Below are 22,700 nucleotides of genomic sequence, written 5' to 3'. Positions count from 1 at the left end.
CTTCCGTAGCAGACACCTGTCTTTCAAACCAAGACAGCATCCTTTCACTCAACCTTTGGAGGAGTAACCACAAAGCAGGTGTCCCTGCTCTGGGGAGAAACTCCACACATTTCCAGGGAATGTGCGGAAGATTTCTGCTTTATGAAAGTTTGGTGTAGCTTTTATAGTTTGTAAAGTGAGGTGTCTGTCAGTCAGAAATCCAGCTTATCTTTCCAGGTCTCACTTCAACAGTAAGATGTTTATTGTCAGCTGGGAGATGCCAGACCAGTGTTAACCCCATGGTGCCAAAAAAACTCACTACAAGACAGCTTGTCCTGTTCATTTCACCAGTTAACAAGCAACAGATAAGCTCTTGTGGGGGGTGAGATGCCCTGCTACAAGGACTGATGATAAATGATGGGAAGTGGCTTAGTGAGCTCTTCCACCAGCTCCCTCATCACTGTAGGATGAATCCCATCTGGTCCCATAGACTTGTGATTGTCTGAGTGTGTCAGCAGGTCACTGACTACCTCCTCCTGGATTGCAGGGGGTTTATTGTGTTCCCTGTCTCTGTCTACCAGCTCAGGGGGATGATTGCCCTGAGGATAACCAGGCTTTCTGTTAAAGACTGAGGCAAAGAAGGTATTAAGTACCTCAGCCTTTTCATCAACCTTGGTGACAATGCTCCCCTCCGAATCCAATAAAGGATGGAGATTTTCCTTGGCCCTCCTTTTGTTGTTGATGTTTTTTAAAAAAAAAACCCTTGTACTCTTCCTGAGTGTACTCTCCCTTCTTCCAAAGTTAATGAACCCTCTTTTTTTCCCTGAGTTTCAGTGAAAGTTCCCTGTTCAGCCAGGCCAGTCATGCCCTGACAGCTTGTCTTTCAGCACATAGAGATGGCCTCCTCTTGCACCTTTAAGATCTCCTTCTAGCTCCTGTTTGTTACCCACACTGCTGCATTGGTGTAGATGCACTTCAGCTGGGCCATCCATTTAACCCCCAACACTGGCCTGCCGCCCCCAGGCTCATCTCTAGTGAGTTTGGTCTTATCCCTTTCCCCCTTCAAACCTAGAGTCCTTTTAATCAGCCCTACCAACTCAGGCTAGAATCCTTTCCCCCTTTTAGACAGGCAAACCCCATCTGTCTCCATCACACCTGGTGCCGTATAAACTGCCTCATGATCAAAAAAGCCAAATTTCCACTGATAGAACCAGTCTTTAAGCCACACCATCACGTGGGTTGTCCTGTTCCTTTTGGCATTCTTCCCTGCTACGAAAGGGATTGAGGAGAACACCACCTATGCTCCTGTCCCTTCAACCAGTTGCCTCAGTGTTCTGAAATCCTTTTTGATTGCCCTAGGACTTCTCTCCTTAACCTCATTCCTGCTGACCAAGACAACTAGAAGTAGGTAATAATCAGAGGAACAAATTAGTCCAGGGAGTCTCCTAGTAATGTGTCTTACCCGGGCTCCAGGAAAGCAGCAGACTTTCCTGTGGGATGGGTCCGGTTGGCATACGGGCCCTTGTAGGGAGGAGGGAGTCGCCCACTATAATTACCGTTCTTTCTTTCTTAATACCTGTAGTTGTGATCTGTCTAGTTGACAGTGCTGATCTGGGAGACCTGCCAGATAGACCTTCTTCTCCACTGTCATCTGCCTGACCCTCGAGTTCCAGAGTCTTGTACCTATTCTGTAAGGGCACTTGGGAAGGTGAGGGAGGCCAGGAGGGGATTCTCCTACCTCCCTGAGCATGGATCTGTTTCCATTCCCCCTATCTTTTAGGTCTCCTCCTTCTGCCTGATGGCATGAGGGTCGGGGCTCCTCCAACTCTTGCCGAGCTTCAATCTGCTGCATTTCTGTCAGGGATGGAAGTGTGACTCCACCAGTCTATTTCTCTCACAATCCCTGATAGTGCCCAGCCCCTACATTTCTTCTTAAAGCTCTGCCACCAGGCAGATCAGATCATTCACCTGGTCACACCACACGCAGGTGTCATCTCTGCTACCCTCCAGTACTGATGCCAGGCTCAAACACTCCCTGCAGCCAGAGACCTGGACAGCTGTGTGCTTCTGAGGGAGCTCCATCTGGGTTGCCATACTCATGCTTGCGATGGCTTTTGACTGTGTGGAAACCATTGCCGGGTCTGTTCTAGTTGGGCAGGCAAACCCATCAGGTGAGCTCACCTCAGGAGCTGGGGGGCTGGCTGTGCCCTCTTACACACCTTTCATGCATAAACTGCCACGCCATGTCCTGTTTGCCCACTCCTGTTTGTCGTGCTCCAGGTCACTTGCACTCCCTTGAGCCATTTTAATCTCCCTCAGATGCTTCTGGAAAGGTCCCCTCCTCATCTGATTGGCTGCCAGGGGCTTCCAGGTCTGCACGGGGCTCAGGGCTGTTGCTCTCATGTCCCTGAGCTGGGGAACCTCCCTGTACAGCCTGATCTAACCCTCACCCCCGAAGTTACCTCAGTCACCGCTGCTGTTGCTGCTGCCACCTCGCCGATGGGATGGGGAATTGTCCTGGTTTCCGCTAGGATTATTACGAACTAGTGTTTTGAGATTGCTTAAAGAATCACCAGCAAAGTTATCAGTAAAAAGAGATTTAATATAAAAGTGACAGCATGACAAAGGTCATTGGCAAGGTTCACTCTACTAGATGGTTAAGGCACACTGAGGAAAAGCAACTAACAAAAATCCAATCAATTAATCTAAATTGAAATAAACCGAAAACTGGGTGTGGGTGTGGGTGGGTGGGTGTGTGTTTAGGCATGTATGACAAAAGGATAGAAAGGGTAAGGATAAAAAGGAATACGGGTTAAAGGCTCATTAGCACTTAACAACATTTATCTTATAACTTAACACTTTAGCAAAGGATTCATATAGGATTTATTATACCACAACAGTAACTTACTTACAGGTCTAACTTATTTACAAATCTAAAGTATTTAAGAATCCAGGAGAGCAGCATTTCTCCCACATTTGCTGTAGTGTATTCACACTTGCATGCACACAGACATAAAGAGCCTGTACAAGGTACCTGTGAAAAATTCCCCTTGAAGGTAGTGAAATACATCAGATGCTTTTGCATCTTCTCAATGGGTGAAGAGTTGAGCCTCAAGGAATGGCGGTATCAGGCCAGGATCCATCGTCATTCAGCAATCCTCCAAGTATAGCAAACTTGAGAGTTCTCTGGCTCTGAGAGGCCCCGCTCAGGAGTTTGCTGGTTGCAGCTGCTGCGGGCCAGGAGAGCTCAAAGAGCCTAATTCTGGCCCACTGTTTATAGGGTCACAAGAGAGTGGGCTTTAGTAATAACAATGTTTCATCCTGGACACACTTCAGATCAGCAACTTTCTTTGAAAGTGCAAGAACAAGAATGTTATGCCATTCAGGCAAAAAAAGTTTCCAAGGCTGTTAAAAAAAAAAAAAAAAAAAAAAAAAAAAGTAGGAGCTTGTTAGCCAGCATTAGTTCCTGGGAGCAGACATTGTTTCTGATAAGCTCAACAGGAGCTCAGCTCAGGGGCTGTTCATCAAGGCCGAGGCCTAATGAGCATTTCTCAAATCATACTGCAGCCTGGTGGAGAAAGGATGCAACTCCACAAGGATAGAGTTAATTTTTTTCCTAGTAGTTGGTATAGTGCTTTATTTTAGATTTCATCTGAGAATAATATTGGTAACACTGATGTTGTAGTTGTTGCTAAGCAGTGCTTGCACTGTCAAAAACCTTTCAGCTGCTTGCACCACCCCACCAGCAAGTAGGCTGGGAGGCACAAGAAGCTGGAAAGAGACACAGCCAGGACAGCTGACCCAAACCGGCCAAAGGGATATTCTGTACCATATAACATCCTAGTGTGCATATAAACTAGGGGGAAAGCTGGGCAGGGGCCATTACTCAGGAACTGGCTGGGCATCACTCAGCAGGTGGTGAGCAATTGCATTGTGCATCACTTGTTTCATATATTCTCATTCTTTTATAATTATTTTCTCTTCCATTTCTCACCTATTATAGTATTGTGTCCTATTATATTGTCTTTATCTCAACCCATAAATTTTCCTTTTTTTCCCCCCCCTCCCACTAGAGAGGAGAGAGTGAGCAAGTAGCTGCATGGTGTTTAGCTACCTGCCCAGTTAAACCATGAGAGGTATCCTCAACTTCTTTGGGGAACCTGTTCCAGTGTCTCACCACCCTAAAGAATTTCTTCCTTATATCTAATATTTCACAGAAGTATAAGATTCTTGCTTTCAAGTTTTAATGATCCTGGGTCTAAAGTTGTATTTTTAAATGTCCTCATTCTACACAGCAAGAGACTCCACAAAAATAGGTATTGACATCACTCTCTTTATTTTTCAGCCAGAAATACATTTTCATAGAGCATTTCAATAAATAGTAGTGTTTATTCCTTAGACAAAACCTCTCTTTGGCATGTGACCATATTCCATTTTTTAAACTAAAGACTATACAGGAAAAGTTTATTAAAGAGATCGTTGTTCAATAAATTAAATTTACAGAGGTGCAGTTAACTCTTTGAAATAAACATCAGTTATATATATTCTAATAAACCAGAAAACATTAACCAAACCAGCAAAACCATCTACTGGGCTCCTCTTCACTGCCTTCAGTTACAATTGTGCAGTAAGTGGCAGAATGAAAACAACTCTTCCTTTTCCAAAACACACGTACTGAGTAGTACTTGCTACTCATCCTGAAGAATCAAAAAACCCCTAAACTGTACTAGAAACAACTGATCAAATAAGATGTTTCAAAACATGATCTTAATTTTAATTTCTAAATATGTAAACTAAAATGAAGTTGCAAACTGCTTCAGTAATAGACTGCACCTAAAAATGTCTAAAAACTTTAAAATTTTAAACATAAGTTACTAACATGTTTTAAATATATCTAAGAATACAGTTGTCAAAACTGCATTTGATGTCATATTTGGACAAAAAATTCTTCAGCAACAAATTAAGCCAGTGTATTCAATCTACTAATATTCCAAATACTTATTCCAAACTAGTTTTATAAAAAAAAAAAAAAAAAAAAAAAAAAGAGGTAAAAACAATTACTTCTGTACAGAAACAAAAATATATAATAGGTTTGAAGCAGAAAATGAACAAATGTTTATTTTATGAGTGAATTTCCTCCTCACCACCAGTGCAAACCCAGTTACAAAATAGGATGGTTTAAAATAACAGGTGGTCCAATTTAGCCAAGCTCACATTCTTTCCCATGATGTAAAAAATCATACATACATTTTATTGTAGAATACATTAAGAAACAAAAAGATAACTTGAGTACTTATCCAAGAGTAATTTCTAACATCAAGCCAAAATTAGCAACAACCAAGCAGACCATAAATTTCTCAGTATTAAATTACCATAAATGCTAGATAACTACAAAAAACCCCAAACCCAAATCCAAAAACCAAAAGCCTTTTCTTTGTTAAAAGATGTTCAAAGAAATATCTACCAGCTATAGTCAAATTTGCATTAGAAGCTGCTTGCTCTGGAAATTTTTTTCCCTGCATTCGTAACACAATACATTGTTAAAATTCTATTCAAATAAATTACTTTCTGATAACATTTAGCTTATACCACCTACAATGTGGACAGTCATGTACAGTATGACAGCAGATTTTTGCAGCAGAGAAATAACCAGAAACTGGTTCTAAATTCTAGATTATACTTCATGGTTCATGTATTATTTCTTGAAAACATACGGTCCCCTCTAAGGGTAAGGTGTTGGAGCTGGTATTGTAGCATGTCTGTGTCGGCAGGTTCCTGAATGCTCATTTTGTCTAAATTGAGGTAGTCCAGGGACTTAGAATGAGCCTTTTTGCCCTTTAAAAGGCAAAGAGGCAGGGGACCATGAAGTGCCTTGTAAGGTTCATATGGTAAAGCCTTAGTGCATTTATCGCCTGAGCTGGGCATCCGTCTCCTCCTCCTTCCATTTACTGCTGGGATCTCATATGGCTGATAGCACCTACTTCTAGTTTTGTACAAACGGGAAGAACACGCAAGTCCTAAATCAAGCTGTTTAGAGTGCAAGCTAGGCCCAGATTTACCTTTATTATCTTCATTTCCTGTATACTTTTGAGCTAATTTTAGCAGCTCCTCTCCAGTTGTGAATCCAACCAGGTAGTTAGAATCCATACGAAGGATCTGATAGCCTGAAATTGTCTGTCGCATTGGTGAGCAGGGGGTGCTGGAGCATCGTGGTTTCTCTGCTTCTGTTTTGCCTGCAGAACTGACCTCTGCAAGAGGTACAGGGAGGGTAGATATGGTAGTTCTGGAGTTTCCATTTATGTCCATTTTAAGCAATGTGTTATTCTCCTAAAAACAAAACAGATTGATCTCAAATAGAGCCTTTAACCACTAAAGGAGCTGAGAGAGGATCTCAGAAATCAAACTTTTTATCACCCAGAAACCATAACCAGTACTTCTCTATTCAATTCTTCTGGTTGACATGGTCTTTTTAATGAATCCTTTATGCTCTTTTCCTTACTGTCCCCATGCACGTGTTCCTCTAAAGTTCACATTTTGTTCTGGCTAGCTATTTCAATGAACAATGTCGGTGCCTTACAGGATCACACAAAGCCTAAAGTTTGGTCCAGTAACACTGCATAATCACCCTGTTGGGCTGAGCCCAGATGCAGAGGCCTCTCAATCCAGCTCAAAGGATTGGTCTCTTCTTTGCACACAACAGGGTTCTCCCAGAGAGTCCCCTGATGGGCCTCCTAGGAGAGGTTTGTAGGCCTTGAGCACATCCAGACTTGTCCATGCTGCCTCCATCTTTTTGGTAACCCTCCACCCTCATGAAGTCCCTACTCCAGACGTGTTAGGGCTTGTTCTATAGCCTTTTAAAGTGGGGGACCCCAAATCTGCCTTTTACCTTTGTTTATTTACTTTCTATTCACATTCAAACTTGAATTACTCATGCCATTAGCTCTTATTTAAGAATTTTTAGACATTTTATACCTATACTTTTACAGATATAATTTCTATATCTTTATAATTGTATATATACATATTTAGATATAAGTATATGAAGAGAGTGCAACTACATATAAATATAGAAAATATATGACTGTGCAAATATTCTATCTACTATATACATATTTTTTTATATGCTACCAATCAGAGGAAGTTCTGAGAATATGTGGGTATTGATGAATACTAGGAACAAAGTTCCAAATAACAAGATAAAGAACAAAGTGGTTAAACAATGGAAGCAATGACCATTAACTACAGTAATGTAGTAAATTGTTAATTAGGACAGAAATCTAAGTCTTTGAAGGGGAAAAACACATAACACCTTCTTTTACCCAGGATATTGCAAGCTGAGCCAAACCTCCTCCAGTTCTGTGGTGAGAACTTGCCCTAGCCATGAACTTTGCTCATTAGAATATCATTATAATGGTAAAAACCACACCCTTACCTTAGATGCCCCCTGCCCACAGAAAGACCACTACTCTCCAAGCATGCACCATGATTTCTTGGGAGTCTATACCGTTAAATCAAAATGAAGATAGGGTGAGCCAATAGCAACTTAGCCAAGTAGTGACTTATGCAAGATACACTGATAGCCTAAGATTGTAATCATATAAGTATGCCTGCTTTTTCTTTAAAAAAATAAATGCTAATAGCAATAAAGTCTTCACTGCTTTCCTGTTGGACAAGAAACATGTCTGGTAGCAAATTATGTTGTCATGCCTAAAAATACAGACAGACCTGCAGAGATTAAACAAAAGCTATATTATACTCAGCCTTTTTCTAAGGATAGCTATTCAAAGAAAGACACTACTTTTAAATAGGACCTACTCTTGAAGTTAAGAAAAAAATATGCTTAATCAAAACAGTTTATTTTGGGGAGGGTTTTTTGAGTGGGTTTGCATGTCCCCCAACTGAAGCACTTGTTCTTTGTCTTAATGGAACTGTGGTGGATTAACCTTGGCTGGACAACAGGTGCCCACAGAGTTGCTCTATAACATCCCCTCCTTAACTGGACAGAGGGAAGAAAATATGATGAAAGGCCTGTGGGTTGAGATAAGGGAGATGACTCAGCAAGTACACAGGCAAAATAGACTTGTCTTGGGGAAATAAAATTAATTTATTGCCAATCAAACATCCAAGTAGAATAATGACAAATAAAAACAAGTCTCAAAATACCTCCCCCCCCCCCCCCCCCTTTCTTCTTTCTGGGCTCAAATTTACTCCCAGCTTCTCTACCTCTTCCCACGGAGCAGCACAGGGGAACAGGGAATGGGATTTGCAGTCAATTCATCACATATTATCTTTGTTGCTCCTTCCTCTGCCCACTCTTCCCATGCCCCAGCCTGGGGTCCCACCCATAGGAGACAGTCCTCCATGAACTGCTCCAGCATGGGTCCTTTCCACAAGGTTACAAGTCCTGCCAGGAACCTGCTCCAGAGGAGGCACTTCAGAGAGTCTCCTTTTGGCCACATACATATTCTCCATGGTGGACCTCCATGGGCTGCAGGGGGACAACCTACCTCAACATGGTCTTCAACAAAGGCTGCAGGGGAATCTGCTCCAGCACCTGGAGCACCCCCTCCTCCTTCTTCACTGACCTTGGCACCTGCAGAGTTGTTTCTCTCACATTTTTTCCCTCCTCTCTTCTGCCTGCTGTTGCACAGCATTCCCTCCCTCTTTAAATGTTATCACAGTGTTATCACTACCAACATTGCTGATTGACTCAGTTTTGGCCAGCAGTGGGTTCACCTTAGAGCTGACTGGCACCAGCTCTTCTGGACATCAGAAAAGCTTCTGGCATCTTCTCACAGAAGCCACCCCCATAGCCCCTCTACTACCAAAACCTTGACATACAAACCCAACACAGTGATATAATCTGCAGCAGGTACTGTTTCTTGGCAAGGTACATCTCATTTCACTTACATCATTTACACTTCAGAATGTCATTTCCTCAAGCTTATTAAAACTATGTAGTAAAATGACCTTTCAAGTTTTACTGTCTGCCTCTCTCAAATGTCCCTCCCCATATTAAAATTCTACTTAAAAATTAGTGTTCATTTACATGCAATGCCAGTATGGAACCAACAATAATAGAAGTCCAACAGCTCACTCAAATATAATAAAGATGATTTACACTTATAAGTAGTGCCAAGAGAAACCAGAATAAGTCACTTGGATTGGAAGGGACCTTCAAAGATCTAGTCCACCTCAACTGCCACGGGCAGAAACATCTTTCAATAGATCAGGTGTGCTCAAAGCCCCATCTAACCTGACCTCAATCACTTCCAATTACTGGTCAAATAGTTCATCTGACTTTACTATAATATAGTGCATTTGCATCTGATTATGCAAGCCTGATGGCAAGACAGGCAGGATATGGCTGTCCACTTTCTTCAATTTCAGAGTCCCTTCGAGTACCACCCCCTCCTCCACCCCTCCTCCATCCTGATAACCACTCTCAAAAACAACAAAACAAAAAAAACCACCCCAAAACACCAACCTACCACATAAACCAGAATATGTTTCTAAATACACCACCAGCAGTAACATTAAGATGGATGGTAGAAAGAGAAGCTTTCAATATGGGAAACAACAGGGGAAAAGGAAGGGGGGGGGGAAATCAGTGCTGCACATCTCTACTTTTGTGCCTCTTTATGGGAATGTTTCAAGGAATTCTATTGTATTCAGAGTTATGTCAGAAGGCAGCCAACTACTGATAGAAGCAAGTCCTTTTCTCATCACAGACCTTCACCACCATTCCTACTGAGATCTGCTTAACGGCAGTCATCTGACATCAATTCATTTCTACATGCAGCTATGCAAGCACGTATGTATAGTGATGTACAGCACCACCCTAAACAGACACAATAACAAGCCAAGACATGTTCACAGAAAATGTCTACTAATATATATTATTTACTATTTTCTGTGCAATAGGTACACATGCACTCTCAGATAAAAACCCTACATAAAATTGCATATAAATAATAACTAGATAAGAAAAATTAAGACCTGAGACTATTTTCTTATATATCTGTAGGAAACTTGAAACATCAGTACTTTAACTGTTCAGACACCCTCTTCCCAATACCTTAATAGGCAAAAGAAACCTGCCAATAAACCAAAACCACTTAGCAAGCTTTATATTCTGTAAAGTAACATTTTGATGTACATTAGAGCATACAAACACAATCTCTATCATTGATGATAAAACTAATATTTAGAGAGCTTTGACCCTCTGTTTACCTTTCGCTAAAAACCAAAACAAAAAAAACAAGACAAAAACCAAACTAACAACACTCCCCGCCCAAAAAAACCCCAAACCACTAAAGACCACCACCTTTTACTACAGTGCAATATAAAATTACCCACAGAAAGCTGGGCACTAGTATACTTTGTTACTGTTAGACTGAATAGGAAGGTTATAGTCAGGTTTAGCACTTGTACAAGAATTAAGAATGGTATAATTGGGACAGCTGTTGGTTGTAAGTTGCAACTTCAAAGAATTAAGCAGTTATGAACAGATAGAAGTGTTAATACATGTTAATTCTGGCATTCCCACCAGTTTAGACTGTTAACGATACTTGATGCAAAAAAATACACTTGCTCAATCTAACTACAAGCTTAAGGATTTACATTAAAATTCCCAAGATTTGTGCACAAAGGTATCAGAATTAATACCTTGTTTCCTCCTGAATTTGCCAGAATAGTTTAACTGCTCTGCTCTTCATAGCATAATTCTTATTTCCATCATATTGTAAAGTATTTATAGGAGAAGAAAATGTGGGTCTGAGAGAGAAAACACAGGTCAAAACAGGCCTGCAGATCCTAATACTGTGGCAGGAAAAGACTTGCACAAATTCATTCCTGCCTTGGTGACGACACTACAATAGTTAGTACAGAGATAGGAACACAGAGAAAATGAAAGTGAAAACATATATCAGGATCTCTCTGCTGCAGGGGAAAATTCTGTCTACATAACAGCACCGGGTGCTGGCAAAGGCTCGAGAAGCACCATGCGGCTATGAGAGGACGGCTGCTCAGCCATATGAATAATGTGTTTGCACACACCTCTTGTCCGCTACTGCCTGCTCTCACAGCGCAACCACGGAACGATTGAGGTCTACTCGAGAAGCGACTTTAAAGACAGGGAGCAGCTGGCAGAAGCTGCCAGCCCTGCCGTGGAACTCAGATGCATTAAGAGCGGGCAGCTGCGTTACCGGCTCCCACTGAAGCGCCAAGCGCGATCATACTCCACCTCTACCGCCTCCGCACGCGGAATCGTAACACTGCGCTAACCGGATCGCTAGCTCCTTGCACTCAGCATTCTGACGCGATAGGAAAGCCGCAGTTAAGGCCAAGGCCGCACCCACACCCACTCCGAGCGGCACATCTAAGTTATTTAATCATACCACTCCAGAGGGGTCCATGGGGAACAGAGCCTTCACACGATCTTCGCGAACAATACCGGTGGCCCCGCTGCCACCAGTCCCCAACACCGCCCACCGCCCTTCGTCCCCATCACACAGCCCTTCGCCGGCCTCCTCTCTAGTGTCTTGGCCAGGCGCACGGTGCGCTAAAGTCTGCCCGGTTTCCCACGGCCCCTCCCCAGGCAGGGGAGGGCCTCCCCGCACTCCAGCAGGCACAAGCAGGACCCGCCACGGAGCCCGAACTGCAACTTCGACGGCCCAGCGAACCGACACAACTCCCACCTCCTGCCTGCGGTCCAGTGCGGCGGAACTCCAACACACAGCAAGGAAAGACAACAAGGCTCTGAGTACGGTGCAGTCTATTACGCTCGCTGAAGCTAAGGATGAAAATAAACCCCCTTCCCCTACGCTTGCAGACCGTGGGGTAATGGATGCTTCCAGCCAATCACAACAGACCACGTGACCAAAAGAGGGGCATGACATCCGGAGCAAATGGTACAACTGGCTGTCTGCAGGGGCAGTTATTTTACCAGAAGCTGGGGGTGGGGCACTTGTCACTTATTATCTTGGCTAAAATTTGTCCCTGTGCTACTCGCATACGTATATTACTTATACTTGGAAATTCCATTTTCTTTTCCTGTTATGAAAACATGCTGTCGAAGTTATGTACTTATAGAGCAAAGGGTTTTGGAAATATTTATTTCAAATATGCAATAAAAAAATTAGTTGAAAGGGAAAAGTCAGGTTTAAAATGAGCTATGTAAGAGTATCTACAAAGTTGTCACAGTACACTATCTAGAGCAGGGGCAGTTAGCCTATAGACTTTAACCTCTATGCAGCTAACAGACTCTTCTAGTGCAAGCTGGTGATCTTGCTGTATGCACTGCCAACCCCACATTACAAACACAGTGGTGAGAAGTTGTCTCCCACCAACTTGCACCCAGATTTACCCACTCAATTTTCTCCATGGTTGTTTGTAACCATATGGAAATTTTGTAAGCTGAAGGGTCTTAAAAAAATGTCACTTCACTATGTTCTTGAAGGTCCCCTAGAATAGTCACAGATACAGATGGATACCATGTTTGTAGAGAAGGAAAAGAGGAAAAAAAAGTCACAGCAAGACTAAAACTAGAGATAAAGCTCATGAGAAGTACCAAAGAATTTTAAACATTCTTTGCCAACTCCTGCTATTCCTTGAGACAGATGTTAGGCTATTCTAAGACACAAAAAAGCAAATAGAGAAAATATTAAATTGTTATATTGTGTGAGGTAGCATTCATATGGAGCAAGAACTAAATTTAACAGCTTTTTATTTTTAAATTAAGCATAAGAAAATAAAAGTATGCATAAGGTATATGTTACAATTCTGTAGGCCACAAATATTGTGGTTTAAACCCAGTAGGCAGCTAAGCCCCACACAAGCCATGTGCTCACTCTCCCCACAATAGGATGGAGGAGAGAATTGAAAGAGTTAAAGTGAGAAAACTCATGGATTGAGATAAAGACAGTTTCATAGGTAAAGCAAAAACTTAATGCCCAAGCAAAGCAAATTGAGGAATTCATTCACTACTTTCCATCAGCAGGCAGATGGTTAGCCATAATCAGGAAAGCAGGGCTTCATCAAGTGTAACATTTACTTGAGAAGACAAATACCATAACTCCAAATGTCCCTCCCATCCTCCTTCACCTAGCTTTTATAAAAGAAGGTGAATGGATAGGTGTGGTGGGTTGACCTTGGCTGGCCACCAGGTGCCCACCAAGCTGTTCTATCACTCCCACTCCTCAACTAGATGGGGGGAGAAAGTACAAGAAAAGGCTCATGGGTTAAGATAAGGACAGGAAGCTCACTCAGGAATTACCATCATGGGCAAAATAGACTCAACTGGGGGAAATTAATTTAATTTATAACAAATCAAATCAGAGTAGGATAATGAGAAATAAGAGCAAATCTAAAAACTGCTTCCCCACACCCCTCCCTTCTTCCCAGGGTCAACTTTATTCCCTATTCTTCTAGCTCCTCCCTTGAGGGGCACAGGGAAATGAGGAATGCAGGTTGTGGTCAGTACATAACACTTTGTCTCTGCTGCTCCTTTCTCCTCACACTCTTCCCCTGCTCCAGTGTGGGGTCCTTCCCATGGGAGACAGTCCTTCACGAACTTCTCCAATGTGGGTCATTCTCACAGGATGCAATTCTTCACAAACTGCTCCATCTTGGGTCCTTTCCATGGGGTACAGTCCTTCAGGAACAGACTGCTCCAGCATGGGTCCCCTATGGGGCCACATGTCCTGCCAGCAAATGTACTCTGGCATGGGCTCCTCTCCATGTGCCATAGTTTCTGCCAGCAGCCTGCTCCAGTGCAAGCTCTCCACAGGGTCACAAGTCTCCCTTCAGGCACATCTCCCTGCTCTGTCATGGGGTTCTTCAAAGGCTGCAGAGTGGATATCTGCACATTCCATGGGCTGCAGGGGGACAACCTGTGTCATCATGGGTTTTACCACGGGCTGCAGGGGAATCTACTCTGGCACCTGGAGTACCTGCTCTTCCTCTTTTTTCACTGACCATTGGTGTCTGAAGAGTTGTTTCTTTCACATTTTCTCACTCCTCTCTCCCAGCTGCTGCTGCACAGCAGTTTTTACCCTTTCTTCAATATGTTATCACAGAGGTGCTACCAACATTGCTGATTGTCTCAGCTTGGGCCTGTGTTGAGTCTGTCTTGGAGCTGGCTGAAATTGGCTCTTTCTGATATGGGGACATCTAGTTTCTTCTCACAGAAGCCTTCCAGTATCTGAAGGAGCCTACAGGGAAGTTGGAGAGGGACTCTTCGTCAGGAACTGTAGTGATAGGACAAGGAGTAATGGGTACAAATTGAAGGAGGGGAAATTTAGGTTAGATATTAGGAAGAAATTCTTTACTGTGAGGGTGGTGATACACTGGAACAGGTTGCCCAGAGAAGTTGTGGATGCCCCAAGCCTGGCAGTGTTGAAGGCCAGGTTGGATGGGGCCCTGAAAAACCTGGTCTAGTGGAAGGTGTCCCTGCCACTGCCAGGGGAGGTTGGGACTAGATGATCCTTAAGGTCCCTTCCAACCCTTAACATTCTATGATTCTATAAGCCACCCCTGCAGCCCTCAGCTGCCAAAATCTTGCCATGTAAACCCAATACAATATTGTAAAATAAGAGAACTTTGAAGTCAAAGACATACCACATTAAAAAAGTAATAAAGGAAGTGCTGAAAAACAGGTCTCCACACAGTAACCAATAAAAATAACTACAGAATAGCTAGGTTTTTTTTCCTTATGAACAGGTGCAATATTAAGCCCTTAAGCAATGCAGTATACTGGACAATAAAATGTTGCTGCCTGTTCCATCCACAATAAAACATACCATATGATTTATATAGAACAAGGAAGTGCTGAATATTTTGCAAAAGATGACAAATTCTAATATGTTGCTGCTGTGAGAAGCCAGAACTACTTAACCAGTTAATTTTTTAATTCTTCTTATTAATTCAACTTTAAACAGAAAACAAACATGATCCGGGAGACTTTAAAAATTAAGAGGATAGCAAACAAAATACCAAGGAACTAAAACTGGCTTATGCCATGTAAAAATTTAGGAAAGGGAGATTCGCTTGCTTTCCAGGTTATCTGCAGACATAGCGTGCCTGAGGGCATCTAGATATTTCCCTTCTTAGTCAAGATATTATCTGTCAGAGTCACAATACAGATTCACAGATAAAATTTTAGAGTAAGCAATTTGACGCTATGTCTGGTTGTGTTATAACTTTCATAATCACAGATTCACAAATGGTGTGGTTTACACTCTAAGTCTGGGTGCATTCAATAAGATTCCAGATTCACAAATAGTGCAATTTATTGATTGTTGTGACAATAAGGTTCAGAAATTGCCATTGATAAATGCACTGGTATCAGAAAGCATAGGCAATAGCATAACCACGGAATAAAGCTTACCCAGTAAGCATCCCTATGGGGGAGGAGATGGATACAGCACGTTGACCGTCCCAGGATACAAAGGTGGAGTCTCCTCTGACTTCCTCCCCTCTTAAGTTATATTTATATTGTTTTCCTTAAGGGTGGGGAAAAGATAAAGTTTTGGTTGACGTCATTTCATGATCAGGTGGAGTTTGAATGACTTTAGTCATACATGTGAAGCATGTACAGGTTTTACTTTGTTAGCATACGCAGGGTCGTGAAAAGTAATATGCAATTTGTTTGGGCCATTCATTTGGCTTAGTTCCCATTAGCTGCACTGTTTTAAACAGAGCATGAGCACAACACCTCCATGCTGTTCCATCCTTTGTTTCATGCCTCTTTCAGGGCAATACACCAAGCTTCCTCAGTGTTCCTGCTCCTAAGGTTGCAGACTGTTTCTGGTGAGCTATTGCCATTGTGGACACTTCTTGCTGAGCTTTGTCTTTCAGTTTTTTTCCACAGCTTATCCTGCAGATGTGGCAGCCACTAGATGAGATAAGAATGACTGAGCATACAATTTACACAAAAAAAAAAAGAGAAATAGAGTTTCAAGAGTAGGTTTGGGATGATGAATTTTGTATAAATAGACTTAGCAAGCAGGAAAAGTAAAATAAAATAAAATCCCCAGCCTCCCCTGCTGCTGCATGCATCCATGGGGTAATGGACCGGCAGCTGGCAGCTCACCTCAGCCTAAAGGAAAGTGGTATGTACCCTGTGTCCTATCTCAGCTAGTGCCTCACCCTCCTCTTGCCTCACCCTCTTCCCTCTTGCTCTCCCCACTTCCCTTTGACAAACCACTCCTCAGGTCCTGCTGTCTGTGCAGAAGAGCTGGTAGGGTTCCAGTTTAGGCACTGATAAGAGCTGGAGCAGGACAGGCAACACCTAGACTTGAAATGAGTAGGGGTGTTGCAGCACCCCAAAAGGCAGTCCTTGTGTGAACAGTGTGTTTCTGGGCACAGGGCATCACACAACGGCTAAGCACAGCAGAGGACTGGTGAGTCCATGCTGCTCTGCAACTTCTTCAGTTATCATCAAGATGCTAGATCTGAAGACTCATAAGGCATGTAGTCAGCTGGTCCTTAAGAGTAAGCATTTCCTACTCCCCTTCTACAGGTGGCTGAAGCTCTAGGATGTAAGGAAGCAAGAGAACAGACAAGCAGGTTTGTTACCAAAAATTTGGTGAAATAAAAAACTCCTTAACACCAATGTAGCATTAAGAAGCAGACATTCTTTATTTGGCCAGATGCACGGGGGAATAGCTCCTCCCAAATCCATGCATGCTGAGTACAGGAAAGTTTCTCTTTATATACTGTGTTTTACATACATATTCATTGACTGTCCCAGAATAAACATACATATGATAATCATTTCCCCAAAATCATTAACATATGTTCCCTCCCCTTCACACATGTGTTCTTCTGTCTTGGGGGTCTCTCTGGTGGTCCCTAGTTATCGTAGACCCCAATGTTACAGCTGACATACTCCGGTTGGCAGGGCACTGGGGCTGGTGAACTTCCGGTTCTCCTTCTTACACAATGGGCATTGTGCAGTTCCATAGTCCAGTGGTTTTGGTAGAACAAGCATTGTGTTAGTTCACCAGGTGTAGACAATTTATCATCTGGTAAGTCATACACATTTAGATGGGAATATATTTTCCCATCAGAACATCCCCATATTGCCCTGTGTGTGTGGGGGGGGGGGGGGTATTTTGTGGTAGAACATAGTCCCTCCAACATTTGACCAATGCTTAATACCATCTGTTATCCAAAAGGTTATTGATTTCCCTTGAGTGCCCCTTATAGTGGAGGTAGAAATACCACAGCAGCCTATTCTGACATTTTTTCCTCCCTGATCTAAAATCCCTGGGCACTCACTATCTCTATTCTGGAATCCCTTGATTAGGCATCCCCAACAGGTATACATATCTTGAACGAAGTCTCTCAGTTCAGGAATATATGGAGTTTCCAAATGATTTCCTGCACCCATGGAGCAATCTAGAACCCCAGAGCAATTAAACAATTTACTCATGGTCAGATCTCATATTTCTACTTTGCTCACATCCTTATCATCAGGGTCAATTTCCATTAATAGTACTTGTCTCCATGACCAAGTTGCCTCATGGGATAAATGGTTCAGTTTAGTAATTTCCCCTTTTCCATACGGAATCTGGATGCACCATTGGGGATCCCATTGTAGACTAGTCTATTTCAAAATAGCCACTCTCTAATGGTGGGTACCACAAATCAATTATAGAACACTCTAAGAAAAACCTGTTATATGCCCAGTTACAATTTCCCTGATCTTTTCAAGGACAATTGTCTTCCGTTAGGTTACAACAAATGCATCCCCACAAACGATCCCATTCAGCGTCATTTGGAAGTAGGTAGCATCTCTTGGTTGGGCTCTCCTACACATGGTTATTTACTTCAGCCTGGCTAAGCACTTTAATTAAAATGGTAGACAAGTTTAGATAAATCATAGCAAATTTAGGCACTTCTGCTGCTGAACCACAGAGGGAGACACATATCCCTTGGTCCGTTAGATTCCAAATAAGCACAAATACTGTTATCAATCCCCAAGCTAAGTTTGAGGATTCCTCTCTTTGTATGATACCAATGATGTTGAGGGTGATAAGGACAGTTGCCCAAAACATATTTTCTGATTACAACATACAAAAATCACAAATACAATTAAACAAAAATGCACACAGTGATTAATAATGTCTAAATCAACATGAATCCCACATTGTTTCTTCTGATAATCTGCAACATATATACAGAATAAATAAAAAAGAAAATTATTAAAAGGATGGGATTATCCACTGAGTATGAAAACAGTGGTCTTTCCCGTGGGTGTCGGTGGGTGTCCCAGATAGTGAGAGGGTTTGATTACATCCTTGCTTTTCCCTTTCCCTGACAACAAGGAAGGGAGTTCAGGGAAGAAGGCAATGAGTTTGAGACATCCACTCTTTCCCCATCTGTTACTGACCTTTGCCACAGTGTCTGGAAGTCATGCAGGCCATCCTGCATTGTGTAGTTTCATGGCAGGTTTTTGTGGATAAAATATTGCTGCTAGCAAGAAATTTCTTGCTTCTTTCTAGGCCTGTGGGATAATTTTCTCTCTCATGAAGAGATTAGCAGAAGTTCTAAAAACTATGAACACCTGTGACTTTGTAGAACTATGTTTATGGTACAGTAGAAAAATATTTTGACAATAGATGTTTAGGATTTTGTGTAAGTTTGAAAACAAGCCAGTGGGAGGCACCAAGTCAGAATAACAATTTAATGGGGAAAATTAAAGAAAAGGGAAAAAAGAAAGACTAAAAGAAAACACTGGTTCAAACTGACAGAGTCAATATACAACCTGAGTCCCTGTTAGGCAGGGTGGTGGTAGTGTTGCCCACCGACCACAAACACAAACCAACAGAGAGTCAGTTTATGCGGTGCTTTATTCAGGGCCCGGGGACCTGGGGACTAGTGTCCCAAATCAGGCTTCCCAAAGGCCTATCGTTTCACTCAGCTCTTTATACAGTTTCAAACATTGGCACACATACAAGATTTAATCTTCAAAGTAAAACATACATCACAAGGATTAACAATTGATAATCATACCCTAAGCCATATATCTTTATGGTTGTCTAGTCTTAGATAATGCTCAACGAGCTCCTACCACTGAAATCCCCCTTACATGCAACATATATCAACCCAGAACAATTTACTTTTAGACAGGTTCACCGTGCCCAGCTAATTCACTAACGGGTTCACCATGCCCAGCTAATTCACTATTCCTAACCTCCCCACCCAGTACATTCCATTCCTGTTTCCTCAGAGAACTATTTCTACACCTGAGGCCTTACAGCCTAGCAGAGCCTTAGCCTTACTACTTCTAAAATCCAATATCCTATCCTTTTTGTAACAAGTCCCCCCTTTTGAGCATCCTTCGAGCTTCTTCTGGGTTCGCAAGGATGCTCAACAATTCATGTTGCCGTTTCGCGATAAGCAGGAGGTGGAACGGCTGGTTCTGCCAGGACTTCTCTTCGCATTATCGCCTTCATTATTCGCCGAGTATGTTGACCTTCTTTGACAATCATTCCTAAAAGACACTTATATACTATTAAGGCAACTAAAATGATTATAACAATCATGATTCCATATTGTACAATTGAGGATATCCATCCGGACATCCGAATTCCCAGGGAGCTGAACAGTTCTCCAACCCAATTGTGTTCTGCCTCTTTCTGAATATCATTCACCTTTCCTTCAATCCGTTCTAATTGACTTATATCCTTTTCTACTTCTTGTGTAACATTCGGGATGTGAATGCAGCAATGGTCGTCTCTACCATGCAGATATCCACATACGCCATGCTCCTTCAACAATATCATATCTAGAGCCATCCGATTTTGAATTGTCATTCTAGACGTAGCTTGTAACTGCAGATTTAAGTCCTTGAATCCCTTCTTAGTCACAGCCGCTAACCTTTCTGTTTGTCCCAACAATTTGTACAACATTTCCCTGTTTCGATATGACGATATTTGTGCAAAGAGAGATTCTAATACCCACCCAAATTTAATTCCTGAAGAAGGTTCATGCCAATCTTCCCCTTCTTCTAACCCTATGTCCCCAATTTCCTGACTTATATCTCGCTTATGTCTTATTTGTATTTCTGAAGCCGTCAATTTTGTCGATTTCCAGAAAGGACAAAGAGTTGGAACTCCTAAAGTAATTTGTGTAGTTGGACCATCTACCGGCATATGAGTGGTCCAATGTCCATGACCCATTACCCAAACTAAATTTCCTGGAGCTCGGATTGATGTAGTTTTACAGTTTAACTCTCCTTCTGTATTTTTGTCTTTTATCGTGTGGTTATATCCCCTACATTCACAGCCAAATCTCAAAAGCACCTTTACCGGCAGTAGACTCACAGACTCACTTGGGCTGTCACAAGTGAAGACCTCAGTGCAATTCCAATCGGTCATCCTAGGTGCATCTTTCCTCCAACTATCCTGTCCTTGATAGGTCTTTGAGTAAGTTTGATTTTTCCGTCCCTTCCAATGAATACACCATTGAACTGTTCCTATATAACTATAAGTTTCCAACAAACTAGGTCCCCAGATTGTCTGCCATTGTTCCATGGTAGTTGTGTTTGTAACATTCTGGCATGTTATTTCAAAATATTGTTCAGTTGCCGGGACTTCTCGTGTTTGCCTCTCATCGTATTCACACCATCCTACTCCCTGGAATCTTCCGATTCTGGTAAATACAGCATTCGGAAGCTTGTAACAATCTGCTCGGGTCCTCGGGGTTTTCCTCCTTATCACATTTGTCCGATTAACCAATTTAGTTCGGCTCCTAATCTCCTGGGTACAACTTAAGGTAACTGTTCGATTAGATGCAGGCATGTCTGGAGCTGGTATAATTCCCCATGGTATAGGGTCTCCTGCCGCATGGGGCAAAGGCAGACATGCAGTGATTGCTGATACATTTTGTGTTTGCCCAAAATCCCTAATTAAACCCACAATCAGATTCTCTGGTTTGGTTTGGATTTCATCCTCTAGTACCTGCCGAGTCACCCTTGTTCTTTCAACATAAACACTAATCATCCCGGCTGCCCACCAATCATCTCGAGCAACCCAACACCAGTATTGTCCATTATCTTGCTGTTCTAGGACTTCTTTAATTACTAACACTATTTCTTGGGGTTTTCTTCTAATTTGATATTTCCCTTGAGCCACCAAGCTTTGTCCTCCAAACCACCATTCATACTCAGTGTAGCTTTCGGTTGGTATCCTACATCTTAAAACCAAATCCTGCCCTTCCTTTGCGTTATATATTTCCTGTTCAGGCTTGATTCCTCGCTCCTGTTGTAATACCACTTCTACCTTCCTGACCCCATAACCTCCACTATTACCACAAATGATAACACAAAGGTATTTACCCTCCGATCTACCAATCTCTGAGTTCGTTATATTCAACCATCCTCTGCTCTCATTTCCCAGCGTCCACCAACTTGTCCCTTGTACCTGTGGATTCCACATTCCCTGTGTCGTATTCCATTTCCACCATTTCATTCTAATCTGTTTCTGACACCCTGTCTTAAATCTATGAGTACATTTTATTCTGAGGGGAGGTCCGTCCCACATATCTACTTTCCCATTTGGGAGATTCACCTGGACCTTATTTTCCGATTCTGTTTGGGAGATATTTAAAATGTCAAGATTTACGAATCCATAATCATAACTCCCTTTTATCCAAACCACACAAGCGTATTTTCCTGTTCTGGCCTTTGTTATATTGGATATCTGCAGGGTAATCCTACCTTTTTGCTGCTTCTCATCCCAGACCGTTTCTATTCCTTTATCTGGAATTTGATCCTTGGTAATCCATTTCCATTGTGCCTTGACTCTGTCCCGTCCAGCTCCCTGATCATCGACAAACAAACATGTAAGATTTACATTTGAATTCTCCGGTACCCACACCCTTGATTCAGGTATTGTGATTTTAACAAAGGTTTCAACAATTATTATTTTACTCAAGAGTAACAACAACAGCATTAATTTTTGGCTTTGAACACCATTCTGGTGGGAGATAGGGGTTCTACCGACCATCGGGAGGGGACCTTTTTGACCCGTGTGTAATGGATCCAGCTGTTGATCCCGTCGACCTTGACGGCGGTGTAAGTTGTCATTATCACTTGATGGGGGCCGTCCCATGTTTCCTTCAGAGGCTCCACCGACCAGTTCTTCACGTAAACTTGATCTCCTGGGTGAATATCGTGAGCAGGAGTGTCCAGAGGTAACGGTCGATTCCACTCCAGCGTGGATCTCAGTGCTGCAAGGGTCTTATTTAAAGACAAAACATAATTTACAATCATCTGATCCCCAATTACATGTGGGTCCCCTTGATAGGTTACAGCATGATATGGTTTGCCGTACAAAATTTCATACGGACTTACCCCTATCCTTTCTCGTGGCTTAATCCTAATCCTCAGAAGGGCTAGAGGCAATGCTTGGGGCCACGGTATTTTAGCTTCTTGACAAATCTTTTTAATTTGATTTTTCAGAGTTTGATTGATTCGTTCCACCTGACCACTAGATTGAGGTCTCCAGGGGGTGTGTAAGTGCCACTGAATTCCCAGAATAGTAGAAACTTCCTGCACGATCCCTGCAGTAAAATGTGGTCCTCTATCTGATGATATTCCTAAAGGAACCCCAAACCTTGGAATAATTTCCTTAAGAAGGGTTTTCACTACCTCCTTGGCCTGGTTCGTCCTGCAAGGGAAAGCTTCGGGCCATCCCGAAAAGGTGCACACA

At 42.4% G+C, this 22,700-nt stretch overlaps 1 protein-coding gene across 4 annotated transcripts; it reads right to left on the bottom strand.

Annotated features, from left to right (window-relative positions):
• Positions 1-5,070: 5,070 nt before the first annotated feature.
• Positions 5,071-11,930, bottom strand: MACIR (macrophage immunometabolism regulator). Of its 4 annotated transcripts, none has more exons than XM_069000698.1 (2): positions 11,679-11,930; positions 5,071-6,306 (listed from the first exon to the last, which is right to left on the bottom strand). In XM_069000698.1, exons 1-2 carry the CDS (start codon positions 11,877-11,879, stop codon positions 5,668-5,670), a joined length of 840 nt encoding a protein of 279 aa, XP_068856799.1. In that variant the 5' UTR covers positions 11,880-11,930; the 3' UTR covers positions 5,071-5,667. The 4 variants fall into 4 exon arrangements, with proteins under 4 accessions (XP_068856799.1, XP_068856800.1, XP_068856802.1 ...); XM_069000699.1 differs by lacking the exon at positions 11,679-11,930 and adding an exon at positions 11,379-11,664; XM_069000701.1 differs by lacking the exon at positions 11,679-11,930 and adding an exon at positions 11,038-11,364.
• Between the last annotated feature and the right edge of the window lie 10,770 nt (positions 11,931-22,700).

The sequence above is a fragment of the Aphelocoma coerulescens genome (assembly GCF_041296385.1).
Source record: "Aphelocoma coerulescens isolate FSJ_1873_10779 chromosome W unlocalized genomic scaffold, UR_Acoe_1.0 ChrW_unloc_scaf_5, whole genome shotgun sequence".
NCBI classification, from domain to species: Eukaryota; Metazoa; Chordata; class Aves; order Passeriformes; family Corvidae; genus Aphelocoma; species Aphelocoma coerulescens.
The sequence above is the reverse complement of the archived record's forward strand: the minus strand, read 5'-3'. Positions and strand labels throughout refer to the sequence as shown.

Excerpts from the sequence above, each read along its gene's own strand:
- MACIR (XM_069000698.1), bottom strand. The coding sequence starts at position 11,879 with ATGTCATGCCCCTCTTTTGGTCACGTGGTCTGTTGTGATTGGCTGGAA. Across the intron at positions 6,307-11,678 it reads CACTGGACCGCAGGCAGGAG|GAGAATAACACATTGCTTAA; the intron begins GTGGGAGTTGTG and ends TTTTGTTTTTAG.